This window comes from Melozone crissalis, unplaced genomic scaffold, assembly GCF_028551555.1.
Source record: "Melozone crissalis strain CALT ecotype California unplaced genomic scaffold, PUWL_Pcris_2 ptg000005l_1, whole genome shotgun sequence".
NCBI classification, from domain to species: domain Eukaryota; kingdom Metazoa; phylum Chordata; class Aves; order Passeriformes; family Passerellidae; genus Melozone; species Melozone crissalis.
This window is the reverse complement of record NW_026535783.1, coordinates 42,100,847-42,120,881: the sequence shown is the minus strand read 5'-3', so window position 1 is coordinate 42,120,881 and position 20,035 is coordinate 42,100,847. Positions and strand designations below refer to the sequence as shown.

Below are 20,035 nucleotides of genomic sequence, written 5' to 3'. Positions count from 1 at the left end.
CTTAGGTGAATGTGGTTAGACCCTGGAACAGCTCCCCAGGGAAGTGGTCACAGCACCAGCCTGACAGAGTTCAAGGAGCATTGGGACAATGCTCTCAGGCCCATGGTGTGACTCTTGGGGTGTCCTGTGCAGGGCCAGGAGTTGGGACTTGATAGTTCTAATGGTGCCTTCCAACTCAGCTTATTCTATGATTCTGTGGACATGTGACTGCAAACCAGGGATGGTTAAAATGGAGTCCAGGTGAGTTTCCTGTTTTGGAACTTTATTATGGATGTCCATCTGCTATCATGTTCAAAAGGAAACCTTTATGGCTCATCAATATTGACTGTTGAATACAGCTTATATTTCATGTTATCTTGCTTTAATTAACGAAAAGAGGTCTTTAATGAGTTGACTGTGCAACTTGACGTAAGCAATGGAATTTTTTTCATCCATTGCATTATAAATATGTTGTCTATATTGATTTCTTTTTTATTGTGACACTAAATTAATGATTTTTTCCAAAAGATGAGTGGAGTTACAGTTCCATTTAGAATTCTTTCTGTTTAGTCCTAAATATTGCTAATTTATCTAATACAATAAAAATATGTTCAAATAGAAAATTCCAGGTTCGTAAAACACTTGGAAGACTTGTTGTGTTAAAGGCTGTTATCAGACAGCACACTAGTACATTCAATCATGGTATACACTTTTATCTTTAATAGAATATTTTGAAGAGAAATGGAGTTTGTAATATGTTTACAAGATAGAGGATCAGTGTGTGGGAACAAAATACTTTTTACTGATATTCTGAAAACCTTGGCAGGAGATATTCTGCTATGTTACTATATATGTATATATTGATCTACAGTATTTAAGCTTCAAGGATTAGAAGTACAATTCTCATAGATGTCTAAAACTGTAAAATTATAGTTGGTAGTTCACATGACATAGTAGTAACACTGTTTTCTAACTGCTTGTGACTATTAACAAATGATTCTTTCATTATGTTGGCAAATAAATTAAAGCATGTCTCTGTTACAGATTGTAATGTGTTTATGATATGGAAGAATCATCTTGGAAACTTGTCAAGTAAACGTATATACACTCAACAATTCATTCTCCAGAGTTTATGGTTTATGCAGCTTGAAAAGCTGTCTATTGGCCATCATGAGTTCATCCTCTCCAGTCAACTACTCTGTCACAGAAGATAGAAAGTGAGTTTCATTTCTGGTTTTTTTAGTCTAGCAATATAGTTTTCGTTTTTGTGGTTTATTTTCTAGATCTCTGAAATTGTGTAGTTCAGACTGAAAAAAGAACCAGCCACGGTGTGATATATGCAAGCTATACCATGTCAATACAGTTATTAGATCTTCTAATTATGGAATGGCCAGGGTTGTAACAAACCTCTAAGATCCTTGAATTCCAACCCTCTGCTCTGGACAGGGACACCTTCCACAGGACGAGATTGCACAGAGCACCTTGGTCTTGAGCCAGCTGCCAGGAATGTGGTGTCCACAGCTTCTCTGGGCAACCGGTTCCAGTGCCTCACCACTCTCACAGTAAAGGATTTTTCTAATATCTAATCTAAACGTTCTCTTCTTCTGTTTAAAACCATTCTTTATTGTGTTGTCACTACATGCTATTGTAAAATGTCTCTCTCCGTCTTTCTTGTAGACTCCCTTCAGGTGCTGGAGGGCCACAGTTGGGTCACCCTGAAGCTTCACTTCTCCAGGGTGAACAAACCCAATTCCCTCAGCCTTGCACCAGTTTACCTCAGGAGAGGTGCTCTATCCCTCTCATCAACTTCTTGGGCATCCTCTGGACATGCTTCAAGAGGTCCATGTCGTTCCTGAGCTGATGCAGCCCTGCAGGTGGGGTCTCAGCAGAGCAGAGCAGGGGGCAGAATCCCCTCCCTGGCCCTGCTGCCCACACTGCTTTGGATGCAGCCCAAGACATGTTTGGCTTTCTGAGCTGGGAGTGCCCATGGCTGGGTCATGTCCAGCCTCTCATCCACCAGCACCCCCAAATCCTTCTCAGCAGGGCTGCTCTGATCTGTTCATCCCCAGCCTGTGCTGGTGCTGGAGCTTGCCCTGATCCACATGCAGCACCTTGCACTTGGTCATGGTAAGCTTCCTGAGATTCCCATGGGCCCACTTCTTGAGCTTGTCCAGGTCCCCCTGGCTGGCATCCTGTCCTTCAGGTGTGTCAGCTGCACCACTCAGCTTGGTGTCATCAGCAGACTTGGTCAGAGAGCAGTCAATCCCTTTGTCTGTGCCATTAATGAAGATACTAAATAACATGATCCCAGTATGGATCCTGAGGGACACCACTTGTCATTGATGTTCTTTTGGGACTCTGAGGCATTAATTACTATCCTCTGGATGCTACTGTCCAGCTGTTCTCATATCCACCAGCAATGAGTCCACCCATCAAATCCATTGCTCTCCAATTTAGAGAGAAGGATGTTGTGGAGGACTGTGTCAAAAGACTTTACAGAAGCCGAGATAAATGCCATCTGTAGCCCTTCCTTTGTCCACTGATGTTGTCATGTTACTGGGTGATAAATTGTCTACACCAGGTGAGCTAACACAGTGATTGTTCTCCCACAACCATTGGCCTGTGGAACTGCACAATGCCCATTGTGTAAGAAGGAGAACTGGAAGTTCACCCAGTGCCCTGCCAGCTTGACTCTGTCAGCTGTAACATTGGTGTCCCTGACCACTGTTACCAGAGAGACTCCTAGGACAGAGGAATTCGTGCTTAGAGGAGAGGGAAAATACTTAAATGATAATGAGTAAATTATTATCATGTGCATTTTTATTCTGGGACAATCAATGAATATGTATGTAAAATACAGTATATAATCAGAAATTTTACTATACTCAGCATGCAAGAGTGTAGGAGGAGCTACTACTTGTGCATCTGGCTGAATAAAGAATGCCTGCTTCTTAATATTACATTGCTGTTAAGGAGTTTGTTATTTTCTTGAATTTTTGGCAGCAGTCACTCCATCACTGCAGATGTGCGTACTGGCCATCTGATGTGCAAGAATTGTCACAGGGGTATAGGAGACATGACAGAGGTAGTTTTTGTCTCCATTTGGGAACAAAGTTGTGGAGTTCCAGAAGGGTTTTCTACAGTAGCTGTGGATGTAGAGGTTGGTTATAAGTGTGGCACATGGCTCTTATTTTTTTAAACCTGATATGTGTTTGATCTTTGGCACAATTAAAGTAAACTTTAATTAATTCTGTTTATCTTAACTGAGAGAGCTATTTGTCACAATTTAAAATCTGATTGTAAGAACCTGCTGGTTGTATAGAAATAGCACAATTCAGTGAATAGATACTTTGGTTAGGAAGTCAGGCTACGGACTGCTTCTTCAACTGGAGAAGTTTGGCATAATTACACTGCTACATAGTAAGTGAAAGAAAGTTTGTCTGATACAAAATTACTCTACATTTTCAGCCGTATATGGAAGACAAGCTAGTGAAAACTGTTTCCCTATGATGTTCTTTGTTGACTGTAATTAGCTGACTTGTGAAGTGAGTGAGAATTTTTGAGCATTCTGTGTTGTAGTACTCAAAAGATGTTTCACTTGCTGATATGCTTTCTTAAAGAGTCTTAAAGTACTACCAAAAATGGTGTCTTAGATAAAAGGTCTAGCTCGTAAAATATGTATTTTCCTTCAAAACCAATGATCAACAAACTATTAATATGTGAAAAAGGAAGTGCAAAGCAGTCTCTGATTTCCTCCTAGAATGAAAATCATACATGATTTCAAACTTTCTGGGGATTTTGCCTGATTTTGTGACTTAAGCTTCCAAGAACTTTATGCTTGTAGCACTTCTACTGGTAAATGAATATGGAAGAAAGACTCTTCTACAGCTGGTAGTATGAGGCTTTCATAAAGTACTTACTGCATGTGCTGATGATGCTGTGAGGATTAAGGAAAATACCACAGAAATAAGGTGGCTAATTAAGGAGAATTCTTATTTTATTTGAAAATATTTAAGTAATAAATTAGTGAAGTGGCAACATAATAATATTCTGCCAGTTTTCTTGTCTTTTTTTTTAAGTTGCTGACTTTGCTCTATACTGAGAACAAAAATAGGCTTTTCTGCTTTGTATTTTTAAGTGCTTACTAATAATATTGTAAGTTTAGAAGCTGTGCATAAGAAGTTATTTTCAATGCTTTTTTACCCCAGTACTTACAGTTATGTTGTTTGTCTTCATGCTCTTATGCACATTTTTCATTTCTATACCGTCCCTAATTTGCTATTGTGGTATTAATGTAACTTTTTTTTGCAGTGAGTTTTTTTTCCCACTACTGGTCCAGTTAAGCACATAGTTAAATTTTTCCCTGAGTAAGTTTTATTGTGCAGGTATCTCCAGTACACTCTTTTTTTTCCCCTGCGTAATTAATAGAAGAATTGAAAGGAAGAGCTTTATTAAGAGCTGATTGTCATAAAAACCAAAGTAATTTCCTTTATAATTTGAAGGTGGGTTTTTTTAATTACTTTAAAAAAAGTACTTGTTCCCTTGCTTTCATTTCATGTGCTCTCCTTGCAAGAAGTATTAAATATCAGGCTTAAGTAAGTAGAATGAACCTTCCTGCTGCCCACAAACTATCAAAATGGTTACCCTTTTTTTAATCCTTGTTCTTTGCATTAGTCACCCCTAGCTTTCAGTTCAGGTCCTGTTTTTCCCTCTACCTGGTGCTTTGTTAACCTTGGTGCCACCAGGTTTTTGGCTGTTTTTTGTTGAGATAGATACTTCTTGTATAATCCTTGAATAAAACAACCTACTTTTCATCTGTTTTCCCCAGCCATGGGAAAATAAAGGTCTACCAAACTTTTATATGATGTCCACAACAAACCTTTTATATAGTTTACAGGTGCTCTTGATACCGAATTGATTTTTGCCTTTTTTTTTTCTTTTATATACTTTGTATGTTCTTTACACATATATTTGTAACTCTGTAGCCTATCATAGTATTCGTAGCTAGCATTTTACCTACTCTATTAGACGGAGAGACAAAATAAATTTCCCAGTAGCTCCAACCTGGGGGTCCAGTGTTAGATTTTTGTGGACACCAAGGTTGAAACTAGGTCTCCGAGACACATTTTCATAAACCAAATTTAGTTCCTGTCTAAATTAGGGGACTACAAAGAAGATGAACTGTGAGGAAATTACCTTACCACTTACATCTCTAATTGGGGATTTTTGTTAGATATGCTAATTTGCTAAACATAAAAGTTGTATACGTATTATGTTACACTTGCATCTTCAGTGTTTTCCACCTGGAGAATTGTGCACCTAAGGATCCTTATAATGGTCCCCTTTTTATCACCTGTGTCTGGCTCATGATTTTAGGATGAGTGAAAAAGTATCACTCGCTGTTCAGATTCTTTTTACTTCCTTCCTGACTTACCACCTTATTTTCTTAATTGCATTAGCTAAGAGTTGCTTAAAATAATTATATGGGATTTTACTGATTGTTTGCCCTTTGAGATGTGTTGGTTCCTCTGGGTATGTAAATACTGAAAGCTAATAATGTGCCAGTGATTTTCTTGCAGTACATGTAGGTTTTAATGATCTTTCTCTCCTACAAATATTAAAAATATAAAATGTGTTAAGTACATGGCACCCTGTGGACCAAGTACTGATGACATACAATTATTCTGATCACACAGATGAAATCCATCTTGGTTTTAAATGAAGATTTGACAGAATTTATTAAATTATAAAGTATTTATAGGCTGCAGCTAAAAACTGATATTTCATCATTTGTTGTTATTAATATCTTTAAAGGCTATATTTAATCTAGAACACTGTTCCACTTGTTGATGACATTTGTGTTAGTCAGCTCATGTGAGAAAACATATCATCAGGTAAAGGTTTTAGTTGTGAAAAATGTTAATGATGCCTGTGCATAAATCTAGGAGTAAAGCGATAATTTTTTTATTTAGAAAAACCCAGTATACTGGAATTTATGAAACTGTTCTTTCTGTAATTAATTAAGACTTCATGTAGACCAAGGTAAGCTATTTTAGTATTTTCAGCTCTGCATGAAATGATGCCAACTTTTTTTGTTCAGTTTAATCATGTTTCTTTTTACAGTTTAATTCATATTTAGTGGCCCTTTCACTTTTGTGTGGAACAGCTGATTAGTAGAGCCATTGTTACATAGCTTTAGTAATTTGAAAAATTATGTATATCAATAATGTAAAGGCTGAGTTTCAGTTCCTGAAATACTTTGAGTTGTCCACTTTGAAGTTATAATAATTGATTGCAAGATTATTTAGCTAGTTAATTAAATATGTATTTTTATACTAATTTTTCACTCTGTACATGAAAACTTGTTTTGGTTATTTTGATAGTGCTTATGATGCTCAGAGGCAAATCCTGTTACCTGCCAAGTAGATTTTCCTTTGGCTGAAAAAGTAGTGGAAATAACAGAGTATTTTACAGGACTACACCTTTAGTTTATTTTTTTTTTTGTGAACAGTTGTTTATCTGTAGTTTAGATGTATATATTTTTGAAAACAAAATGTGGAAGAGTGAGATTTATTCCACATTTATGCATTTGTTGTATGACAGTGATGCTTTTGAGACAGTAATTCATGTTAAAAAATGAGCCTTACTGAAGAAATAGACAGAAACTTGCTAGTCATTTTAATATATATTATTGAAATGATGTTTTTAATCATCCTGGAAATTTATTGGATCAATAATAAAAATAATGAAAAGAATGCTTAAATCGACTTAGGGAAATTAAAAGTGCATATCTAATGTAAGTTCCTGCTTTTACATCTCTCAAAATTTGCATAATAAGCAACAGTAGGCATAGCTTTACTTAAGTGAATGTATAGAGCTTTGGACCCACAATCTGACAATTAAATAAGGGAACATTAAAACTTACAAGGAATGCTTATGTTTTCTTTAAAACAATACTATTTTGCAGCTTACATAATGAGGAATTTGAGCTACTGCAGAAGAGCAATAAATCGGAATTGGATGCTGTTTTAGGTCTGAAATGGAAACTTCTTCAAGCTAAAAAAGAAAATTTGGACTTGGCTATTCAACACAATCAAGAAGTAAGGATGTCTTTTTCACTTGCCTTATTTTACTCTTGGAATAAATGTCATCTTATTGAAGTAATATTCTCAGATGGTGGATCAAAAGCATAGTCTGTAACTGGAAAATATGAAGAAAGGTATCACTGTACAGACCTCTCATGTCTGTTCATAGATACTGTTAGCACCTCTGCTGTCATTGTTAATAGTTAAAGGTGAGGTAGGTAACTCAAGCGCTTCTCAACAGCAAAGTGCAGAAGACTCTTGTGCACCTTGAGCTCAAAGTAAGAGATTGTTTGTTTGTTTGTTTTAATCCAGATAGTTCCATGGATCTATTTTTTGCAATGACACCACAGTTGATAAGCCAGTGGGAAAATAGCAATTTAGCTGAAGCACAAGAATAAGTCATTGTGGGACAAACAGGCTTCTCTTATTTTGGGTACATACCCACATAATAAATGTACACGGAACAACAAACTTGTTTTATTGGGTGTACTTAGCCAAAACCAGATGAATGAGCATCCACATCAACTTCTCCTGGGAGATTGCTTAGAGCAGAATTGCTACCTACAGTAGTTATAATACTTCTTCAGCAGCATAGTTTAAACCAGATTATCAACTGCCAGATTGTGGGAACTGTGCCTAGCAGCAATATACTGAAACTGATTACAACTCAGCACGCACCTTTTCCTGTATTTGTTAGTCGGGGAATTGACATTCAGACTAAAGAAAAGATTAATTGAGTCTATTCTTAATGCTACATCATTTCAGTACTAGTTTGCTGCAACAACATCAAAGAAATCCTTTGTAATGTGGGTGATTTCCCATGTGTGAGGTTCTCGTTTACAAGAATATTGCTACTTTGTAGATGTTCTGAGGTAATATGTATCTTACTTTCCATCTTCTTGTGTTGGAATGTCTTGAACTTGGTTTTCTGAATCCAGTTTTTGGCAGCAAAGATTGTTTCTCAGCCTATATAAGATCCCTTTTGGAAGTGTTTTCTATTCTTAGTTTGTTGTGTGTCAGCATTAAAGGTATCTGTTTGACTACTGAGCACTATTGGACTGAATTTTATGCTTGTATGTGTATTTGCGAGTTACTAGATGTCTGGTGGTCTAGTATCCCAATATGACTGTTCTGAATGTTGCCAGAAAATCGTCTGGAATATAATGTTTTTCTTTATGGCATTTTTTTCCTCTGAGATGCAGGAAGATGATGGTAATATATGCTAAATTTTTTTAAGGTAGTATCGTTTTTGAAAAATGGGAAGGTATGTTTAAGGTACATGAAATTCATCTGGGAAAAGGATCAGTTCACAAAAACCAGTATCAAAATGTGCATAAGCAAGCAGTTGCAAGATTGTATTTCAAATTCAAGTGGAATAAGATGGCAGTTGTGGATGTGATTCCAAGTATCTTTAAAAAGTGTTCTATTGGTGTGTTTCTGTTACATATTGCACATCTTCAACGGAACACTGTTAGCAGTTTTGTGAAATTTATTTTCTAGGTGTCCAACTATGAAAAACAGATAATCAAATTACGGTCAGAATTTGAGAGAGGAGAGGCCATTCGACAAGGTCTGGAGTATGAATTGGCAGTTGCCAGAAAAGGTGCCCATCTGAAAATGTGTAGTGCAGAGGAAGAATTAAGTGATGCAAAAAACAAACTTGTGGAACTGCAAGGTAGGTTTCAAAGATGTAAAGATGGAATGAAAGCTAAGTCTGTTTCATGTCATTAAGGTAAGTCAGAAGCAGGGACTTAATTACATTTTCTAGTTTATTGCTGTTTTTCTTGAATTTGTCTTATCTTCCCATCTCTTATCCATCTGCTTTTGAAAACTCATGAGAGTTCACAAAGCTCTTACTGTCTCATGTGTGGATTAGAACTAACTGGCTAACCCTTCCAACCCTTCTTTCCTCTTTCCCATCACCTTCTGATATTTCTTCCTTCAGTGCTGTGCTGATAGAACTGTAATCATGGTGGCCATCTTCACATCCAGGTTATCCCTGTGTCCAGTAGTTCTTCCTTTTCCATTTCAGAGGGAAAAAAAAGGAAGAAAAAAGAATAGGAAAAATTAACTCCTGCTCATTTGTTTGCACTATTTCCAGCAGCTTTTTTCCAGAAGTTCTCATCATACGTGTATTTCCTTTCATGTTTTCAAATGTGTCAAGATTTTTATTGTTCATGTCTGGTTTATTTTCTTCTCATTGTTTTTGTTTCTTTTTTTTAATAGTAATGTGTGTTATGACAATAGTATGTGGAAGGTTTTTACGTAGACTTTTTATTTCTTGCTACTTTTCAGAAACTCAGATGTCCTTTATACTCCTCAAACAGAGAGATTTCTCATTCTTACAAGGAAATGAGGTGCATTTTTAGTTACCTAAACTACTCTATCTATTTCATCTAGTACAGGAGATGTATCTGTGAGTTTGATGAGCTGTTGATATTCAGTGAAGAGTTTGGAGTACTCCTTGAAGATTTTAACCTTCCAAGAACCAAAACAGTCTGGATCTTGCTAGTACTTAAAGTAACCAGTATTTTTAAGATGTTTGGAAAGCTGAACTTTCATTCCTTTGGAGAACACATGAATAATCAAAAATCTTAGGGATTGCAAGCACATGAAAAATCATGAATCTTAAGGATTGTAATCTGGAAAAAAGCTTTTTTTTCCCCTTTGGAAATTTCTCTGTGATTACAAATGGAAGATTTGAATTGCTAGTTTCTCACCTAGAGCAAATTCATGTTTCTTTTCATGTGTGCTGGTTTCCTTGCCAGTATAAGAGTCATGCCATGGAGGTACCAAGAGGCCTGTTTCAGGAGGGGCTGGATGAGGATGGAACCACAGCACAGTGAACCTACTCTGCTGGGCTCACTGTCACTTTTCTGAATGGACTGGACTGTGAGGCTGTGGTGAGGGGACTGGAGAACAAAAAGGGGATAGGAGAGGCTTTACAGAGGCAAGGGATGTCTTCTTAAATGCACATGTGTGTTAGTTTCTTTCAATACCATAGTCAATAATTTGCAGTCTGTCAATTGACAACAAATTCTATTGGCTAAAATTTCTCAAACTTTTTATGTCTGTGACAAGTGCCATAGAAACCAAATTATAACTCTGCTGCTTAATTTTTTAGCAATTAGCAATTTTCTGCTTCTTTTCCTTTGCCAGTTGGAGGCTTTCTCACTTCACAGTGTGCTTTGGTATGATCCCAGCATATCTTCTCAGGCAGAATCCTTCATTAGTGCCTTGTACCCTTCAGTGTTTGCTCCAGATTTTTTTCTGCTGTTCTTTTTCAGAGTTGATTTTCTGCCATTTGGCAGTCCTTTTCTGTCATTGTGTCCACTGATTCTCAGTGTCATCTTAATGTGCTCTCTTCATTTCATTCTCTTCTGACTAGGAAGAAATGTCAGAAAACTGGGATGGATTTGAAATAAAATCCTGTTGCAAAGTGGTGATGACTTAAGTGCCAATGCAGCTAGTTGTATTCAGTAAAATAAAAAGCTGTTGTAAAATATTTTCTCCTATAAAGGTTATGAAGGTTATGCTTACAGGTTATGAGATTTCCATAGCATTTAAGCTTTCACTGAAGTGTGTATACAATGTTCCCCATCTCAAGTCATTTATGGGCTGAAGATTTAGATGTCTTGAGGAGCAGTAACCGAACCTACCTTAGGTTTATCTACAGTCTCTTTCATGGAACAGGTGCCTATCTTTACTGTCATTTAAACTGAGCTCAAATTTAATTTATACAGACTAATACCTATATCAAAAATGAAATATTATTTCAGATTATTTGCGAGATTATTTGGAAATAATCTGGCAAAATATAGAAATCTGAAAATAAGTCTTCCATTCTATAAAGATGTAATTTCATGGAATCACAGAATATGCTGATTCACAAGGGATCTACAAAGAATTATCTCAGGTTTTTGTCCTTTTCTAAGAGAAAAAAGTGTTTTAATTTTTAAAATCTGTCAAATATTCCTATGTTCTTGTGGGAAAGATGTGATAGAACACAAAATTTGCTGGTTTCTTCTTAGAGAAGTTGGTGCTCTCCAGTGCTGGAGAGTTAATGTTGCAGTGTTCCACTGGGTATTAAAATACACAGAAGAACTGATGATCATTATGTGTTTGGGTTTTTTTTCTGGATATGTTTTGCCATGCTGCTTCTACCTTTTTTCTTTCTCTTTTTCTGTAAACAATAGTACTCAATGAAAACCTTCAGCAGAAAGTGACAGAGACTGAGGAAACATTTCATAATGCTCAACAGAAGTGGGAAGAAGAACAGCAGAGACTTGCGAAGGCAAAGGATGATATCAGCAGAATTTATAACAATGAATATGTATTCCTTCTTAAAGAAAGAAATGGAGTAGAAACTATTTTACTGGTATGGTGTATTAATAGTTGGAAAGTTGCATTAGATAATGGCTGGAACTTTTTTGGTGTGAAGTGTGTAGTGGATTGAGGTCTTTCTAATGTAGGAAAACATCCCCCAAGTAGCTAAATGCTGCACGGCATTTCTGAAGAACATAGCCTTATTAAGTTACACTTGGCATGTCACAATCTTTCTTGCTTTAAAGAAATGTGTTACGGCTGATTTTGATGGTAAACACCAAAATGAAGTTACCAGTGCACAGTCCATTTGCACCATCATGATATTTGATACTGAGTCAGTAAAATCAGGATGCCTAACACCCCCGATTCAGTTTCCCTGTTACTTCCCCCAGTATGACATCCAATGGCCTGTGAATATGAAAACCGTTTGTATAATATGAAGACCACATACTTTCAGGGAACCTGAACAGTGATGATGGGATTTCAAGCTGTGCATTGTATGTTATTCACTCCATACCACATAAGAAAAGTAAGCATTTATTGGAAGTTGGAAATTCTGCCTTTTGGTTAGATAAAAATCACCTAATAATAAGAGATGGCATTATAATCTGTTCTACAGTGTGGGATTTTGTTATTTAGTAATTAATTTCATCGTATTTCATGATTTATGCTGATATTTATATATGCTTTGGCTGTTAAATGTGTAAAAAGTAATAAAAGTACAAACTTAGTTTTACACCTTTTTTAGACAGTCAAGTGATTCAAAACTGAAATATGTTTAGAAGAAATCATGTAGCATTATGGTGTGGAAGTGCTGAGTGAACATACCTAACTTTTGTCTGCTTCACAGGGACACAAGCAATTACACCACTGTACTTCAATTAAACTTTTGTCTTTTTGAATTACAAGTTACATATGTTGTATCTTACCCATGTGAAAATACGACGTGATGAAAAACCAGAATGTATTCAGCTGTAGTTATTCTTCATAAAAAGAGGTGTATGCAGAGACTTTGTTAAGGCTGATAGACATTTGAATTTCATGATGTATGCAGAGAACAGATTGCTGCTGCAAGATTAACTTTTTAATATATTTCCTTCCTTTTAGTCCCTTCTAAGATGTGACAGACTTGTCTCAATTGGAATGGGCATTGCTCAAGCAGTAGAAAATTTTCTGGTTACTTTCTTTCCAGCTGGTCAGCTCCAAGCCTGGGACAGTACCAGTCTTCCTAAATGATGCTAAATTTACTTGGCAGCTTGATAGCCAAATTCTGACAGCAGACCTACCTGTTAGCATGCTGTTGCTCAGATTCTATATGGCATCTGTAGAAGCAGCTCGCAAAACAAAACAGGGCAGAGACACTCCCTGAATTACCTATATTTCAGAAGTACTGTATACTGATCCTTCAGCTGTTTGAAGGCAAGGTCTGGAAGGAGTGGTGCACTAATGACACCCAGGCAGTGTGTGGATGAATAGTGTTTCTATGCATGGACTGCAGAAGGAGTTGCATTGTGCTGTTTATCCTAATGATAAGAGATCTGATGGTAGAAAAGGACCCCACTGATTTGAATTTTCTCTGAATGAAGGAGAAAAAGGAAATTCCCTTATCCTCTCAATAATTTTGTCAGTATGTTGAACAGTACTTTGAGAGACTAATTGGGAGAACTGTAAAGGTATAGTTAAAAAAAAAAAGAAGAGAAAGAGAAGGTTTCAGAGTAGAATATGTGAACTCATTGACAGGTGATACCCTAAGATCCTTCTCAAACCAATAGAAACATGAATCAGTTTTCATTCAAAGTCAATGCTTGAAAAACTAAGGTTAGGTTTCGGCTATGAGGAAACTTACTCTTAGACACAGTTTTCTTATTAAGTTGCCGGGTAAAGCATGCTAAGAGTGGTGCTTTGGCTCTGTGTTCTGGCTAACAGTAGACTGACTTAAGTTGAGGAGCATTTGGAAGGGACTTTTCATCTCTTGTATATAGAGTTTAGAAATGTTTATTCAGTGCATTTAATACTGTATGAAAATAATGATGTTTTAAGAAGTATACTGTACTCTTAGAAGTGATGTTTATCCTCAGATGAAAAGGAACAGTGGGTTTCTCGGGTCATTGTATTCCTTGTCAATGTGTGTGGATTTGGAAGTGGAAGGTGATTTGTAGAAGCAGTGGTTTGGTTGGAAGATTGTACTAAAGCTATATAATTGTTCTCTCCTAAAGTATGTGATTCATTACTAGATGTCAACTACCAGTGTTGCTTTGAATAGCAAAATTTTTGGATTTAGTTCAATTGCAAATAGTTCCATTTTTCTGCTTTGTTTTTGTCGTGTTCCCTTGCCCATTACCCTAGTTATAGTTCCATATAGTTGTAAAATTCCTGGAAATAAAGCATACATACATGAATGTTAAATCTGGACTTGACTATCTTAGTTGTTGTTTGAAATCTTAACTGACTTAACTTGGCAGATAAATATCAGATGGGTCTAGGTTTGTAAACTAAAACTTCAAATGTGTTCCAGTCTTTAGTGTTGTGTATTTACAGTCCTGTTTTAAATAATTCGTAATTATTTTGAGTTATGAGATGAAAGCTACATAAAGTGGTCTTGATATGTATGAAGAAGTAAGATTCTAAACCTGGATGGCAAATCCTGGTTCTAAACCTGCACTTTGTGAACTACAAGTCTGAACTTAGCTATGAAAATGCTCAGGTAGGCGTAGAAATGAAGTCAATTTAATCTACTAAAATGTGTCTCTATGATGTGGACTTAAAGTAATCCTCTCTGCTTTCTAAGAGAGGAAGTTTTGTATTGTGCTATATTGAGTGTGTTTAGCCTTGTGTTTGGTACATGGAAAAGATGTTGGAGTTCAGTAGTAAGTGCAATAGCATCATCTTGTGGTGAGTCATAATATAGTATTCCTTCACAGAAGCACTCAGTTTTTCCTTGGACTGTTTGTGAAATTGTGTTGTTTATAAACACTCTAAACCAACCAACCAGCCATGTTTTTGATAAGGAGATATGTATAGAGAGTGTGTGAGTGACACCCAGATACACATGTATGTATATAGGTGTTTCTTTTTTCGCATGGTGAAGTAGGTTTCCTTCTGAACCTTCCAAGTGTAGGTGACTGCTGGAACAGGCTGATACAGTTACACTGTGTCTGATAAGTTCAGAGGCTTCAAGATTTTGAAGTCATGTTGACTTGTTTAACAAGCTTGATGTATTGTTGGTTTGTCAGTTTTTTGAAGTCTTGACATAGTTCTGTTAATATGTGGAAGATAAGTCTGAAGAGAAGTATTTCTATATTTTTCCAATATAGAGAAGATGATAGTTGTGAATTTGAGTAAAAGTATTTGGGTTTTTTGCATGCTGATGGGAAGAAACCTCTCCATTGTCTTGGTATTACAGGAAAAGTTAGAAGATTACCTTAAATTTATTCCATATCCAGGTAGATTGTTTTTGAAATATTTTGATTCTGTTTTTGAAATGTTTTGATTTAATGAGGTTCCTGTTTTTTAATTCACTTGTTTCACAAGCATTCTCCTTTTTATCTTTTCAGAGAATGTCAAAAAATCATACCATAGTGCCTCCACATGAAAAAAAGTGAAAATTAATTAATTTTTTCAGTTACTAGTCGGTGATAATGGAGTGGCACTAGGTGTAAATAAGGGAGTCATGAATCCCTTAGTGTCATATTTAAGAGGCCAAAACTTTCTACCTTCAGTCATGAAGAACTTCTAAAATTTGTTTTAAACTTTGGAAAAGACTCATATTTCTTTGATCTTCATGTATAAACATGGTTCTGTCAAATTTCAATCTTCCGAAGAATCATTCTTTATTAATAATTCATTTTCTTTTCCTTCTCCTCCCTGCTCTGCAGATGCCTTATGATTAGTAATTTTCAGGAACAAGACTATGTGATGTAAGAGTAATAGCAGAATTTGTAGACCAACTGGCTTATTTTCACAAAATGTCTCTTGCCATGATAAATGATAGGAATAAATGAACAGGAGGACTTACGATAATCTTTCTGTGTTTTGTACAGAAAGTAATTGGCTTTCAAAAGGTCTTCCAGCTAAGTCACTGGATTTGTAACTTGTTTCTGGTGCTAGTTATGGAAAAGCTTACTCCTGTCCACTAGACCAAAGCTATTCTTTTTCAAGGCCTCTGGAATGCCCAGCTTAAATATGCACTAGGCTACTGGGGGCTCATTATTTGGCTACTTAATTCCGTGTCTGGTGTAGTATAAATGAGGATTTTGTAATAGTGGCTCCACAGACCTGCTGAGTCCAATGGTGTTAGTAATTATACCAACCTGTATCTTGGTTCAACTTCCAAAAGCAGAAATTGGGGGGGGGGGGGGGGGGCAGCTTTGTTATTTTATCTTTCCAAGAAATTCATAGTTCATAGTAATTTTCAAAATTCATAGTAATTTTATAATTCAGTTTCTGAGAAAAGTCCTCAGAATAGTAGAAATTAAGAATATTTCTTCTATGGGAGTAACTTCCAACATATGTCTCATTACTTTATTTGAAGTTCTAACAGTTAGAATAACAACAGACTTCTAAATAAAATTTCTGTCATTTCATCAAATGCACTTAACTGTTTCCCTCTCCACCATTGCCATTGAGCTGCAAGAGAGAACAGATTTTAGGAGCAGCCTTGTACTTTAGAGAAAAATTTCCTGTGGAGAATTGGCTCTGATTTTAGTATTACTGCAGAAGGTCATGTTTGTAGTGAGTTGTGAGCCAACATATGTTATTTGGTGGTGAATGAAGAACGTCTGTTGTTGGGTAAATGCTTGACATGTGCGAATGTGTTAGATTTTATTAACCTGTTCTGATGCACTCTTTCCTGTTTTGATCCTTCTACTTTATTTTAGCAAAAGTAACTCTTAATACCTTATATCTTTTCTAGGAGCTGAATAATGAACTGCAAAATATACGCAAGAAATTAAAAAATGTGGAGGTGGAACACAGTGGCTGTAATGAGGTGCTGAAATGCCAGGCCAATGAACTTAAACGCAGCACTGAACGAGAGAAGAGACTTTTAAAAGAACTTGAAGTAAGGTTTTTTGACTATTGCTATTAGTCTCAACAAGCCCTGTCACTGAGCAATTTCATTTTTGAGGGATGAAACCTTCCAGTTAAGCTGGAATTCTGTGTACTTGATAAACAAAATATTGAACATCTGTTTTACAGAAATGGCTGAACAAGTGAATGCCACTTTTGTGATAGGAAAGGGCTTCTTTAAGTGTGAAAAAACGGCTAGCTTTACTTCAGGAAATCTGAAGTCTTAATTTGTCTATCTTCTTATATATTTTGGTTTAATGGATTTCTGGTGAAGAATCTACTGGACCTGCAAAAATTGTCAGATGATGTGCTAGGTGAGGGAGTAGGATATTGGAAGATCACAATGGTCTTACAGTAGCCTCCTCCTAGAGTTAGTTACTAGAGTTAGTTACTGCACATTTAGTTTTCCTTTCTGTTGAGTGACAACCATGGTTGAGAAGTCTCCAGTCTTTGGAGAATATTATCTTGTAAATGGGCTCTTTACACTAACCAGCTAGTTTCCTCCTAAGTTTCAATATTTTATTTGTCAACTGATAGGTTTTATAGTAGTTATGTTAAATGTTTGTACGGTCTGGACCAAGACTTTCTTCCTAGAATATTTGTTATTGCAGAAAATCATATTGAGTGGACAATTCTTTATCCTGATGTATGTTTTCTACCAAAGGCATCTTTAAATATTTTCTGCAATGAATTTAAAAGAACTGTCACTTCTTAAATGTTGAACCCTTAAAGGAACAAGTAACACAGTTTTCAGCTGTGTTTTTTCTTCTGTTGTTTTTCTCTTAAAGGTAAAAGAAATGTTTTAAGTGTTGATTTTTAGGTAGGTAGAGTCCTGCATTAAAGATTAAGCACAAAAGAAAATTCCTACAGGGAAGATCAAAGCTCATCAACTAAAAACACTGACTTATTGACCAACAAGGTAGACCTTTGTGCCCTCAAAGAATTCTACAGGAAATCTATTGTCATGTATTTTGAGCTGCACTTATTGGCCTAAGTGGAATTGCCTTCAGTTGGAATGTGTTGCATACTGTGAAGTTCCAATAGCCCTTTTAAAAAAGCATCAAGTTTTACTTCCCTGTACTTGAGTAAGGACTCTTCTTATGACCTCATGGCTTTTTGTATACTAACAGAAAAGTCATGAGCTTAAAGGAGGAGGAGAAAGGCAGCAAATTATTTATCTTTTTAAATACTTTGATTGAACTATACCCTAATGATGGCCTTATTAGGGAAATGCTACCCTCTAACCATAATCAGAAAAAATATTTTTTTTATTTTCGCTTCTAAATTTTGTATTACTATTTTAACTTTCTGAATATCTTAATAATGTAAGAAGACATATTCAGTCAGCAGAAAAATGAGTCTTCTGTTACTTATTGATAAGGATAGCTATTTAAGCAGTGATCAAGGGAAAGTATATGATGAAACCTCTTGCATTTAAAAGTTAAAGAAAATTAGCACAAGTCTTTGAATCAAAAAAAACCCAAAATAGGTTAGACTTCAATACATATCCTGTTGGCAGCTTGCATCTCACTCTACCATCTTAGAAGTAAATTACATATATGTAATTATCTGAAAGGGCCTACAGTAACCTTGTAGATGGTGATTCTACCACTTTCCTCAGCAGCCTCCTCCTATGCTTTGCAACCCTTGCCATAAGGAATTTTTTCCTCGTATCCAATCTAAACTTCTACTGGTACAAGTTGAGGCCATTTCCTCTCATTCTGTCACTTGTTACTTGTGAAAAGAGACTGACTCCCACCTGGCTACAGCCTCCTTTCAGGCAGTTGTAGAGAGTGATAAGGTCACCCCTGAGCCTCCTTTTCTACAGGCTAAACAACCCCAGCTCTGTCAGTCACTCCTCATAGGACTTGTGTTGTAGACCCTTCACCAGGGTTGTTGCCCTGCTTTGCACATGCTCCAGCACCCAGTGCTGAGCCCCTGGCGAGTCTCACTGGTGCCAGCTGGATGTAACTCCATTCCCACCAGTCTCTGGGCCTGGCCATCCACCCTGCTCTTTACCTGGCAAACAGTGGTCCCGTTCACACCATAAGCAGCAAGTTTCTCCAGGAGTATGCTTTGGGAAATGGTGTCAAAGCCTTTCTTAAAGACTAGATGTATAAAATGTACAGCTTCCTTCCTCCACTAAGTGAATCATGATATCAGTAGCCAAGCTGAATTTCCATTCAGATATAGAAGTCTTAAAGTAGTACGCCCCAGACAGAATGGTCTACATTTTTTTCATGAAGTAGATCTGTATTTTTTAAATCTCTCTTAATAGAATTTTTAGCTTATAGATTGAAGTTGGTAGATATAGGATACATATCTTCACTTTCCATGCTGAGTAGCTCATGTTAATGATGATTTGGTTAGCAAATATGCACTTAAGTTCTTGATTACAAGAAGAAACTTCTTAAGGTGATTGTGTGAGGAGTAGTGTACTTCTACTTAAACCCCAATCTTAAAATATTTTATTATATGCTTCTTTTTGAAAAGCAGTGGAGATGAACATTTTCTGGAATTCACAAATCTGTTCTTTTGCTACCCTCTGCTGGACATGAGGGAGAAATCCATGGGAAAATACTTGTATTTTGGTAATGGAAGGAAATGTTAAATTTAAATTTTCTTTTTTTTAGTACAATGACACTTGTAGGAAGAATTATATCTAACAGACTGTTATAAAGAAAGGAATGTGCAAAAAGCCTGCCTGCCCCCAATTTTGGTGGCTTTTTTTTCATTCCTTTTTTTCTTAAAATATTAGTTTGGTTTTATCCTTCAGTGATTACTCTGATCGTGGTCAAAAAGAGGTATTCCTGGTTTCCAGCGTTAGAAATTAAGAGAAAGAATAATGGCAAGTTTCTGTGGACTTTTCTGTTGAAAGAGAACTGTTGCTACACTATCTAACCTACTAGCTTTCCAGTTTGCAGTGATACCAATGTGCTGCACAGATTGATTTGGAGTGCTTCTGAAGTAGAAAACACACTGTGCCAGAAAAATTGAGATTGAGAACCTCAGATATCATTCTGCCTCTTTAGCCTGAGAATTCAGTAGCCAGTTAAATTAATGATCTATTTCTATTGAACTCATCAAGATAATACTATTTATGATTATCAATTTTCCAGAACCAGTGTCTTTTATTTTAACCTTTAGCTCAATTGCCTATAAGGATTCTTGGGAAATACTTGAAAAAGACAAGAAAATTTGTCATATAAAATTAATGTTTCTTATGATGTATTCAGCCAAAAAGATGGGTGGGAAATGGTTTTGCAATGAGAATATGGACTTTACCACAAGAAACAAAATTATTAGTTTACACATTTCAAACTCTTTGCCTTGTTCCTATAAATGTAATGATTTTCTGTTATTTTTTAATGTGTTTGAGGCTGTCAACTCTGAACAAGCTGAAGCTCAAGGTCTCTCAAATTTTTAAGTCTTTCTTATGAGGCTTGAAAAATGTTCCATAACTTGGTCTATTTAATTTCTGAGACTGAGTGTATTGTCATATTTCTGAGATTTCTAATTTTCATTTAAAGACTATTCCCATAGCTTTCACATTGCCTTTTTTACTTCCCTTGCCTTCA

General features: G+C 36.2%; 1 protein-coding gene across 1 annotated transcript in view; it reads left to right on the top strand.

Annotated features, from left to right (window-relative positions):
- Positions 1 to 1,049: 1,049 nt before the first annotated feature.
- The window catches only part of CCDC171 (coiled-coil domain containing 171), a 159,666-nt gene continuing 140,680 nt past the window's right edge, over positions 1,050 to 20,035 (top strand). The window contains 5 exon segments of the mRNA XM_054289527.1: positions 1,050 to 1,196; positions 6,947 to 7,079; positions 8,565 to 8,739; positions 11,261 to 11,442; positions 16,303 to 16,449. Of these exon segments, the coding sequence (XP_054145502.1) occupies positions 1,150 to 1,196; positions 6,947 to 7,079; positions 8,565 to 8,739; positions 11,261 to 11,442; positions 16,303 to 16,449 (684 nt within the window). The 5' untranslated portion in view covers positions 1,050 to 1,149.